The sequence below is a fragment of the Oncorhynchus clarkii genome, chromosome 33 (genome assembly GCF_045791955.1).
Source record: "Oncorhynchus clarkii lewisi isolate Uvic-CL-2024 chromosome 33, UVic_Ocla_1.0, whole genome shotgun sequence".
NCBI classification, from domain to species: domain Eukaryota; kingdom Metazoa; phylum Chordata; class Actinopteri; order Salmoniformes; family Salmonidae; genus Oncorhynchus; species Oncorhynchus clarkii.
Window position 1 is genome coordinate 26155745 of NC_092179.1, and position 12334 is coordinate 26168078.

The 12334-nt window shown below is 48.1% G+C and overlaps 1 protein-coding gene across 1 annotated transcript in view; it reads left to right on the forward strand.

Annotated features, from left to right (window-relative positions):
* Positions 1–9428, forward strand: part of LOC139393319 (plexin-A4-like) — a 65123-nt gene extending 55695 nt beyond the window's left edge. The window contains exon 3 of the mRNA XM_071141868.1: positions 9145–9428. Within this exon, the coding sequence (XP_070997969.1) occupies positions 9145–9354 (210 nt within the window). The 3' untranslated portion in view covers positions 9355–9428. The remainder of the gene's footprint in view (positions 1–9144) is intronic.
* Positions 9429–12334: the final 2906 nt, after the last annotated feature.

A 12334-nucleotide genomic window follows, 5' to 3' on the forward strand; every position in this document is an offset into this window, starting at 1 on the left:
TCTTTGTACTGTAGCTAGCTGGCAGACAGAGAAATAGAGATAGAGGGAGAGAGAAAAGGAGGGACAGCGAGAGGTCTGAGTGACCTGATTCCGTACTCTGTTTTTGGCCGTGGTTCAGATGCAGCAGAGCCTCATCTCTCCTCCAGAGGCTTTTAGGAGGGGAACCGGTGTCCTCCCCTGTGTCCTCACTCCACCCAGGGACTCTCAGTGTGAAATTGACCATAATGCAGAAGGAATCGTGTACCTGTAGAGGGGGGGAGCATTGGACATGGAGTGAGAGAGGGAGGAGGCTGGGAGAGGGAGGAGGCTGGGAGGAGGAGAGAGGGGACTGTAGGCAGAGAGAGAAAGAGATATGGAGGATGTGGGGGGGAGAAGTAAAGAGAGTAGGGGGGAGAGAATGAGAGTAAAAATGGTTTGATAGAGAAAGGAGAGAGAGACAGACAGACAGACAGGCAGATGGGGGCTGTTTTGAGGACTGGATATTATTTGTGTCTGGGTGACTGAGATGGGTGTCAAATGTCATGTTTTGTGCGGGCGTAATGAAAACGTGTCTGCTTCCTGAAAGGATGACAGACAGCAAGTATATTTCATTAAATTGAGTCGCTGCTCGGTGTGATTGGCATGTTAGGACGCTTCTCCAGAAATATCACGGCAGGTGTCAATAACGGGAGACGAGAACACACGTCTGGTTCTCTGTACATGCATGAGTGTGTGTCATGCACAAACACACACACACACACACTCACACCCACACACACATGCACACACACTTCTATAAAAGTACCAAAAGTACCCTCGTTATACCCTCCGAGGTATCAATCTGAAATAGGCTGAAAATAAAAGAAATGTTTGCGCACCTCTTGTTGTTGGTCAGACGAGCCATTCCCTCTCCCTCCTCACATCTCCCTCCCTCCCTCCCGACTTTCTCATTTCTCATTTCCTCCCTCATAGGGCGGTTAACCCCTGACCTCTGGGTGATGAGGCTCCTTTGTAACCGCCTGTAACAATGATGAAAATCAAGTCAAGGGGCTGTAGCCAGCAGAAGATTTCTCTTCTTCTCTCATTTGTTCCTCTTTCTATCAGAGGAGTAAGCAGCAGGAGGGCTATAGATGGAGGGGTCCACCGCTCTACCAACTAAAGCTCCAGATACTGTATAAGGGTGTCTGGTGATGGTATGTTTATGCGCTCATGTGTGTGTGCCCTGAGCTATCGTCACGACGACAACGCCGGACCAAGCTCTCTGTCTTGTGATGATGCATGGGCAGCAGACAGGCCTGAGAGGACAGCAGACAGGCCTGCAGAAAGACTATCACCACAGAAGGCTAGATGTGTCACATGGGATGACACTGGAGAGACGAAGCAGGTACGGGGAGTAAAACCTTTAATATAGAACGGACATGGAACGAGACAGGAACAGCATCAGCAAACAGGTAACACAGACAAAAAACTATTACTGCAGCAGCGGGAACAGAGCAAGGAAACTGACAAATATAGGGGAGGTAATAAACAGATGATGAGTGAGTCCAGGTGAGTCCAATATCGCTGATGCACGTGAAGAGGGAAGGCAGGTGTGCATAATAGATGATAGGAGTGAGTGAAGCAGGGCAGCCAGAGGGGGGAAGAGTGGGAGTAGACATGACAGTACCCCCCCCCCCCCCCCCCCCCCCCCCCCCTAGGGGCGCCACCCGGCGTCCACCTGGGCAAACCGGCCGAGACATGGGGCGTGGGAGCACAACTATCTGGCAGGAGTGTGAGAACCTGGCGAGCCCCCTGAGGCATGGAAGACCGACAATCCGTCTGAGGCAAGATGCTTGTAGATCCCGCTGCAGCGAGGGAGATGTAATGCAGGGCAACCTGGTGCCCTCGAGCGCCAGGGGGGGAAGAGCGGGAGCAGATGTGACAGTACCCCCCCCTCTTGGGGCACCACCCGGCATCCCACTTGGGCGAACCAAGTGAGACATGGGTGCTGGGCAAGCCGGTTGGGGCGTGGAAGCCTGACGAACCGACAGGAGCGTGGGAGCCTGGCGAGCCGGCTGAGGTATGGAAGCCTAACATCCGGCTGAGGCAAGACGCCTGATGCCTGTCGAGGGAGCCCAACAATCCAGAGGAGCGTGACGTGGGATGGAAACCTGCCGAGCCACCCGAGGCAACGAAACCTCTTGAGCCAACCAGGGTGTGGATGCCCGACCGGCTGGATTACGCACCCCCGGGTCCATCGGCGGTGGAATCCACCCCGACGTCACCAATTTTTTAAAAATAATCCTGGACCGGCTGGGCGAATAAGAACTGACGATCCAGCTGAGTCCTGACGTGGGATGTGCGCCATCCGAGCCAACCGGGACAAGGAAACTTCTTGAGCCAGCTAGGGCGTGGAAGCCCAACATGTTGGCTAGGCACCCCAGGTTCCATCGGCTGGCGACCCAGAGCCGATGTCACCATACCAACCGGAATGCCAGTACTCCCCGATGCTTCGTATGATGGCTGCTGCATTCTGTCACCCATTTGCTTCTCCTATAGCAGATTATAGCAGGAAGGTCTTCGACCACCCGGTCTGTGGAAAGGATGCCACTAAACAACTCCTGTCCCTCCGTCAAGGCACCCAGAGTGTTACTGAAATGGCATATGAGTTCCGCACCCTCGCCGCAGAGCGCGGCTGGAATGAGGAGGCTCTTCAGGGAGCATTCCGGAACTCACTCACTGAGACCCTCAAGGACGAGTTGGTGTCCAGTAGCCTGATGATCTTGATGAACTCATTTCTCTCACTATCCGCATTGACAACCGTCTCTGGGAGTGTTGGAGGGAGAGGGTAGGTAGGGTTGCAAGTACCTTAACATCTGCTCTTGGGTTCCCCTGTGCTGCTCTGCTTAACTGGATGAGAAATCAAAGTGTGTTTTTCTTTGTCAAGAAAAGAGATGGGTCATGGGTCACTTCCGTGGGTTGAATAGTATCACTGTCAGGAACAAGTATCCCTTGCCACTCATCAGTTCTGCTTCCCCCCCCTCCATGGTGCCACGGTTTTCACTAAACTCGACCTCCAGAATGCCTACCACCTTTTCCGCATCAGAGAGGGGGACGAGTGGAAAACGGCATTCAACACACCACTTGGACACTTTGAGTTTTTGTACTGTTAAGCGGAGCAGCACAGGGGAACCCAAGTGCAAACTCAGACCAGGAAACAGGGATGAATGAACCAAGATATTTATTGTAACACAGGGAGAGATGAAGTGCAGCCTGGCGCCCTCAAGCGCCAGAGAGGGGAAGCGTGGGAGCTGTTTTGAGTTCGCCGCTCTGTCCTGCCTCCCATATGGTACCCTATTCCCTATATAGTGCACTACTTTTGACCCCTGCTAGAGGATGGCTGGGTGCTAGCCTCAGCTACACTTCATGCTCCCCGGCCCACGGAACCAGCAATCTAAGCCAGCAGATTTTTAAAGGTCAGGCGACATTAACTGGATGGACCCAGCTAGCACATAACGTTCTGAGAACCATGTTTCTTAGAGCTTGGTGAGGGCCTGATTGTCCTGTGGTTATTTTACATTCAACCTTCCCACAACTTTCTGGGAATGGTGCAGGAAAGTTGCTTGGCTTTGGGACATTCTTAACACAGTTCAGGAACTTGACAAAAAAAATTATATTTTCTTGGTATTTCATAACTTCAACAGAACATTTCCTAAAAGTTTGAACATGGTTACATTTAATTTCAATGTTGGTAATGTTCTAGGAACGTTCTACAACTGGTTTGACATTGGGAATGTTCAGTACTTTCAGTACATGGTTACATTTAATTTCAATGTTGGTAATGTTCTAGGAACGTTCTACAACTGGTTTGACATTGGGAATTTCAGTACTTCAGCATAATGTTTCCTACAGGTTTTTTCATGGTTCTATTTAATCTCATGTTCTCAAATTGTTCCGAGAAAGTTAAAAAACGATGTTCTTCTGTGAGAATTTTAGTACTTCCACAGAACATTCCACACAAGTTCCCACGTGGTTCCATTTAATGTCATATTTGTATTACATTCTGGGAACATTTTTAAAATGGAGTGACTTAAGCGATTCTGGGAATGTTGTACTCATTAACCTGTTGCGTCTACCAAACCCGGATCCGGGATTCTATTTACAGACCTAAGCTCATTACCATAACGCAACGTTAACTATTCATGAAAATCGCAAATGAAATGAAATAAATATGCCATCTCTCAAGCTTAGCCTTTTGTAAACAACACTGTCATCTCAGATTTTCAAAATATGCTTCTCAACCATAGGAAAACAATCATTTGTGTAAAAGTGGCTAGCTAGCGTAGCATTTAGCGTTAGCATTAGCGTTAGCATCCAGCACGCAAGATTTCAACAAAAACATAAAAGCCTTCAAATAAAATAATTTACCTTTGAAGAACTTCGGATGTTTTCAATGAGGAGACTCTCAGTTAGATAGCAGATGCTCAGTTTTTCCAAAAAAGATTCTTTGTGAATTCGAAATTTTCTACATCACATTTGGCTACCAAAAAAAAAACGAAAATTCAGTCCTCAAAACGCGAACTTTTTTCCAAATTAACTCCATAATATCGACTGAAAACATGGCAAACGTTGTTTAGAATCAATTCTCAAGGTGTTTTTCACATATCTCTTCAATGATATATCGTTCGTGGAAGCATGGTTTCTCCCCTCAATCAAATGGAAAAGTACAAGCAGCTGGCGTTTGCGCACCGAATTCCACGCAGGACACCAGGCGGACACTTGGAAAATGTAGTCTCTTATGGTCAATCTTCCAATGATATGCCTACAAATACGTCACAATGCTGCTAACACCTTGGGGGAACGACAGAAAGTGTAGGCTCATTCCTTGCGCAATCACAGCCATATAAGGAGACAATGGAAAACAGAGCTTCAGAGATTCTGCTCATTTCCTGCTTGACGCATCATCTTGGTTTCGCCTGTAGAATGAGTTCTGGGGCACTTACAGACAATATCTTTGCAGATTCTGAAACTTCAGAGTGTTTTCTTTCAAAAACTGTCAAGAATATGCATAGTCGAGCATCTTTTCGTGACAAAATATCGCGCTTAAAACGGGAACGTTTTTTATCCAAAAATGAAATAGCGCCCCTAGAGATCCAACAGGTTAACATCAATACACTCTAAATTCCATTCTCAGAATGTTACTTAAAAACATCTACATTCGTTCTCAGCATCAACAAAACTCTCTCTATCCTCCATCTTGTGAAGTGGGTTCAGGTGTGTTGGCTGCGCCAACTAATTGGCCCCATCTGATCTTAATGAGTGCTTGTTTCCTTTGAATGGACAAAAATAAACAGCTTTGTATGCACAAAAACCCATGGCATGCTAGCTCCATCCTGGTGGTGCAGTGGGCTAATTCCAGGGATAGACAGGGATAGAAAGTCAGAGGTTTGAATCTAACTGATGCAGTGTCACAATAACAAAATACATGTTCTCATGATTATTCCTCAGGAAATGACTCGCCATGTGTCCTATCTGTACTTGAGAAAATGAAATCCTAAATATGCTAGCAGTGTTATTAAAAGTCCTATTAAAGCATTCAGTGAAACTTTTAAGGAAGCTATTAAAAAAACCTCTAAATAACCCACTAACCAGAGTAAATGTTCCCATAATAGGCTAACTTTTAACTTCTGTTCTCAGGACGTTTAAATAACGTTCTTTTTTACGACCATGAAATATATGGCTTTGTTCCAACAACCAATGTGAATCCAAAAACATATGTTTTTCTCTCTCTCTCTGACTTGTTTATTCTCTCTCTCCCTTCTTCTCCCGATATGAAATGAATGTCACGTTCGTCATAAGGATCAGACCAAGGCCCAGCATGGTATGCGTACATTCTCTTTTAATGAATGAACACTGAACAAAAAAACAAATCAACGAACGAAACGTGAAGCTATACAAATAGTGCTGACAGGCAACTAAACATAGACACAATCCCACAACACAAATGAGGAAAATGGCTACCTAAATATGATCCCCAATCAGAGACAATGATAAACTGCTGTCTCAGATTGGGAACCATATCAGGCCAACATAGACATACAAAAACTAGAGTACCCACCCTAGTCACACCCTGACCTAACCAAAATACATAGAAAAATAGAGATATCTAAGGAAACTCTGTCAGCAGACACTTGACTGAACGTTTCCCTGAGGACTGAGTTCACTAAAAAGCTTCCGGGAAAGAACCACCAACCAAAAGGGTATCATTGCCATATTTTGCTCCACTTTGTCCCCACAATGGCCTCCTTGACCAACCAAAAGGGTATCATTGCCATATTTTGCTCCACTTTGTCCCCACAATGGCCTCCTTGACCAACCAAAAGGGTATCATTGCCATATTTTGCTCCACTTTGTCCCCACCAATGCCATCTTAAACAAGAAAAAGAGTAACATTGCCATATTGTGCTCCACTTTATCCCAATAATGGCCTCATTGAAAAACGTGATGGCTTGTTTACATGCAGAAGCTTACTGTTACCGGCAGTTAGAGCTTTAATGCCGATAAACATGACTTTGGTTTATAATGTCGTTTTTATCGTGTCTAATCTTTCATTAAGCAGAGAGAGACGCCAGTGTTTCTGATGTATTAGATGGACCCAGACACAGCCCTGGTTGAGATGGAAGGTTTGAATCGGCATAATGGTATGCCAGAAATGATTTGGTCATATAATATATGATAACAGGTGATGATTTATAACCCGCTTTCACATCTGACCTCAGGACCTTTAATCACGGGAAAGGAGAACAACATCTCCAACTGTAATATCAACTGTCGCGCTTTTACTCTCACAATAACCCAGCGCACTGCCTCCATATTAATCAAATGGGACTGTCCACCAGTCCAAAGCCCACTGTTTCAAATCTGTCCATACAGATGGAGTAATGCCTATTGTCTAGCATCATTATTCTGCTATCAGAAGCCATACAGCATTCTCTTTTCTTATGACAGGTGAACATTCCCCAGACTGCATGTCGTCCATATTCCAACCCACCATTCTATCTGCTAGTAATAGTCATTTGGTTGGTGCTTATATATTCCCTGTTTCACACATGTACACGTGGGAATTAATACACGTGTGTGAATTGGAAATGTGTTTTTTGGCATAGCCGACTCTCCCCGAGACACCCTTGGAGAATGGGGTCACGGCCAGGATCAGTCATTATCAATGGCGACCCTGGGGCAACTAGGTTTAACTGCCTTGCTCAAGGGCACATCAACAGATGTTTCCCTTTGTCAGCGCAGGGATTCAAACTAGTGACCTTTTAATTACTGGCTCATTGCTCTAACCGCTGGGCTGCCTGACACATATGGCTGGGCTACCTGACACATATGGCTGGGCTACCTTTCGGGTTGCCTTTCGGGTTACCTGACACATATGGCTGGGTTACCTGACACATATGGCTGGGCTACCTGACACATATGGCTGGGCTACCTGACACATATGGCTGGGCTACCTGACACATATGGCTGGGTTACCTGACACATATGGCTGGGCTACCTGACACATATGGCTGGGCTACCTGACACATATGGCTGGGCTACCTGACACATATGGCTTGGCTACCTGACACATATGTCTGGGCTACCTGACACATATGGCTGGGTTACCTGACGCATATGGCTGGGCTACCTGACACATGGCTGGGCTACCTGACACATATGGTTGGGCTACCTGACACATATGGCTGGGCTACCTGACACATATGGCTGGGCTACCTGACACATATGGCTGGGTTACCTGACACATATGGCTGGGCTACCTGACACATATGGTTGGGCTACCTGACACATATGGCTTGGCTACCTGACACATATGGTTGGGCTACCTGACACATATGGCTGGGTTACCTGACACATATGGCTGGGCTACCTGACACATATGGTTGGGCTACCTGACACATATGGCTGGGCTACCTGACACATATGGCTGGGTTACCTGACACATATGGCTGGGCTACCTGACACATATGGTTGGGCTACCTGACACATATGGCTTGGCTACCTGACACATGGCAATTACAAAAGCACAGTAGCATGTCCAATTGCGAGGCATAACAGCTGCATAACAGATGAAAAACGAGGTGAGCGTTTTTTGTTTTTCAGATTATTTCTCCTCCCTAGAGGTCAACACTGATTTGGGAAAATAAGGAAGGCTCATTTTGTTTTGTTCTCCGATTCACTTTGAATAGTATTTTCTGCTGTTGGCATCTCTTGGCTTTACACAGATCCCAGGATCTGCCTGGGATCTGCCTGTCAGGGTAGCTGCTGACAATATTACATAGGACTACTGTAACTTGACTGCAGTCTTCATCCCTCTCCCTTTCTATCTCTTTACATCTCTCTCTCTCTCTCTCTTTCTCTCTCTCTCTCGTTCTCTCTCTCTTTCTCTCTCTCTCTCGTTCTCTCTCTTTCACTCTCTTTCTCTCTCTCCCTCTCTCTCTCTACCTCTTCCTCACTCCCTCTCTGCATGTCCAGAAGGTCAGTCTCAGACAGTCTAAATAACACTGTGTCACTGAGACTAAACCCAGACAGCGTAAAAGGCCATTATGAACCTCTCTCCCTTCACATTCATGTCTTCTGACTATGAGATGAATTCCTCTGTGTTTTCTACTGGTCTTTACAACTGTTGAACCTGTTGTTTCTGGTCTTGGAGGAGATGCAGTGCTTGCCGGTTTTATCTCCCACCCAGCTGTAACACATGGAAGACAATGTTAGTGCAGATGAAGGATGATGATAGTGTTGATGAATCAGATGTGTTATTGCAGGGCTGGAGCCAAACCCACACTTTTGTCTCTATAAATCCCCCCCCCCCCCCCCCTCCTACATACACTGACTTTGATAGCTACTTTATTGAGGGAAAATGTGCTCACTATGACTGAGATATGTGGTTGTCTCACCAAGCTATCTGAAGATAAATGCACTAACTTTAAGTATCTCTCACTGAACATCTACCATAGTCTTCTTCAGAATACACGCTCTTCTTCAACAAGAAATAAGAGACAGTTGATCACAAAAAAAGTCCAATAATGACTTTCTGCCTCCCCTCTCTCTTCCCCTCCCCCTCTCTCCCCCCCTCTCTTTTCCCCTCCCCTCTCTCTTTCCCTCCCCTCCCTCCCCTCCCTCCAGCTCTTAACCATCGACGACAACTTCTGTGGCCTGGATATGAATGCTCCGCTGGGGGTGTCAGAGATGGTGCAGGGCATCCCTCTCTTCTCTGACACCACCGACAAGATGACCTCGGTCATCGCCTATGTCTACAAGAACCACTCCCTGGCCTTCGTGGGCACCAAGAGCGGGCGCATCAAGAAGGTAGGCGGGCGGCCATTGATACTATAACACTTCCCAGTGGTCTCCCACAAGGGATTGTGGAGGGCTACTAGGAGATACGAGGAGATTGTTTTTCCACAAACGTACTGAGTCGGCCGTTTTCTCTTCAGGGGGGAGAGGTGAAGGAGGGGCAGTGTGTGTGTGAGTGTGTGTGTGTGTCAGAGAGAGAGCCTCTCGAGACCACCTCAGGGGTTTTATTAATAGAGGTCTTTCTGGTGTTTCTGGACATCTCTCCAGATCCATGGTCCTGTATAATACACGCTACACCATGACAACCTACTGTTCACTGTAGCTGCTACCATATCATTTTTGTCCACAACACTTAAATAGTCTCTAAAATGATACAAACCATACGTCATTTCCCATTGTACAAAGAAACTAAAGAAGTCGCTGCCATAAACAGATCAACCGTTAGAGACTGCGTTTTGAAGTGTGTGACTGTAGCGTGGGTGGATAGGCCTGGTGCAGCGTGTCGGAGCCCCAGCCTGGACCCCTGCTGCCCCCAACGCCCCCCTCTCAGGGAGCCCTGTCCTGGGGTAATTGGATGATGCGGTGCTGGGGGGCCCTGGGCCTGCTGCTCTGCTTCTCTCTCTTCTCTGATGTGCTGACAGGGGTGTGAGCATACACACAGCCATGACTGAGACTAATCCTGGGCCAAGCCAGCTAGCCGCTCCTGGCTCTGAGGACAATAGTATTACAGAGAGAAGGAGAGGAGAGAGTGGAGCTGAGAGAAGGAGAGGAGAGAGTGGAGAGGAGGAGAGGAGAGAGTGGAGAGGAGGAGAGGAGAGAGTGGAGCTGAGAGAAGGAGAGGAGAGAGTGGAGTTGAGAGGAGGAGAGGAGAGAGTGGAGCTGAGAGAGTGGAGTTGAGAGAAGGAGAGGAGAGAGCGGAGCTGAGAGAGTGGAGCTGAGAGAAGGAGAGGAGAGAGTGGAGCTGAGAGAAGGAGAGGAGAGAGTGGAGCTGAGAGAAGGAGAGGAGAGAGTGGAGCTGAGAGAAGGAGAGGAGAGAGTGGAGCTCAGAGAAGGAGAGGAGAGAAGGAGAGGAGAGAGTGGTGCTGAGAGAGTGGAGCTGAGAGGAGGAGAGGAGAGAGTGGAGCTGAGAGGAGGAGAGGAGAGAGTGGAGCTGAGAGGAGGAGAGGAGAGAGTGGAGCTGAGAGAAGGAGAGGAGAGAGTGGAGCTGAGAGGAGGAGAGGAGAGAGTGGAGCTGAGAGAGTGGAGCTGAGAGAAGGAGAGGAGAGAGTGGAGCTGAGAGGAGGAGAGGAGAGAGTGGAGCTGAGAGAGTGGAGCTGAGAGAAGGAGAGGAGAAGAGAGAGTGGTGCTCAGAGGAGGAGAGGAGAGAGTGGTGCTGAGAGAAGGAGAGGAGACGAGAGAGTGGTGCTGAGAGAAGGAGATGAGAGAGTGGTGCTGAGAGAAGGAGAGGAGAGAGTGGAGCTGAGAGAAGGAGAGGAGAGAGTGGAGCTGAGAGAAGGAGAGGAGAGAGTGGAGCTCAGAGAAGGAGAGGAGAGAAGGAGAGGAGAGAGTGGTGCTGAGAGAGTGGAGCTGAGAGAAGGAGAGGAGAGAAGGAGAGGAGAGAGTGGAGCTGAGAGGAGGAGAGGAGAGAGTGGAGCTTAGAGGAGGAGAGGAGAGAGTGGAGCTGAGAGAAGGAGAGGAGAGAGTGGAGCTGAGAGGAGGAGAGGAGAGAGTGGAGCTGAGAGAGTGGAGCTGAGAGAAGGAGAGGAGAGAGTGGAGCTGAGAGGAGGAGAGGAGAGAGTGGAGCTGAGAGAGTGGAGCTGAGAGAAGGAGAGGAGAAGAGAGAGTGGTGCTCAGAGGAGGAGAGGAGAGAGTGGTGCTGAGAGAAGGAGAGGAGACGAGAGAGTGGTGCTGAGAGAAGGAGATGAGAGAGTGGTGTTGAGAGAAGGAGAGGAGAGAGTGGTGCTGAGAGAAGGAGATGAGAGAGTGGTGCTGAGAGAAGGAGATGAGAGGAGAGAGTGGTGCTGAGAGAAGGAGAGAAAGAGAGGGAGTGATAGAAAGGGTGGAGAGTGATAGAAAGAGAGGGAGTGATAGAAAGGGTGGAGAGTGATAGAAAGGGTGGAGAGTGATAGAAAGAGTGGAGAGTGATAGAAAGAGATGGAGTGATAGAAAGGGTGGAGAGTGATAGAAAGGGTAGAGAGTGATAGAAAGAGTGGAGAGTGATAGAAAGTGAGGGAGTGATAGAAAGAGAGGGAGAATGATGCCAGACAGAGTGTGTGTGTGAAAGAGATGGACAGGGAAAAATATATATTTTTTCCTCCACTCCTCAAGAGCGCTCCTCCAAGAAGTTTACAAGAACTTAGTCAACAGGCAGGATTCCCCTTAGCCTTGTTGTTGTTGTTGTTGTTGTTATCCCTGTGTTAGTGTGGGAGTAATCCAGCTAGGCTGTGTTAAGTCAGACAGGCTGAGGCTACAGTAAGTGGGTAGCAGCACAGCCCAGTCACGTCTCAGAACACGGCCCATCAGACGAGCCCTCAATTCAGCCTGAACAGCCTCTGCCTCTCCCTCCTCAGAGAGCTGGAGCACAGAAGAGACAAAGGGAGAGAGCAGAGGGAGAGAGAGAGAGAGAGAGGCAGAGGGAAAGACCGATATAAAGAGGGGGAGAGATAGAGAGAGCAGAGAGAGAGAGAGGTTGTTTGGAGTGCGCCCTCTTCAAGTGGTTCTGTTGTCTATATAGCCAATAGCCTGCTGGATGACTTAGTAGTCTGTAGTCTAGGTATTGCTGTGGGAGTAGTAGTCAGATACACACACGTGCTGAATGTGTGTACAGAACACACACACACGTACACACACGTACACACACACACACGTACACATGCCCACATACACGCGTGCTGAATGTGTGCACAGAACACACACACACACTCACACACGCCCACACACACACGTGCTGAATGTGTGCACAGAACACACACACACCCACACACGCACACACGCACACACGCACACACGCACACACACACACAATATTACCCCCTTTCCA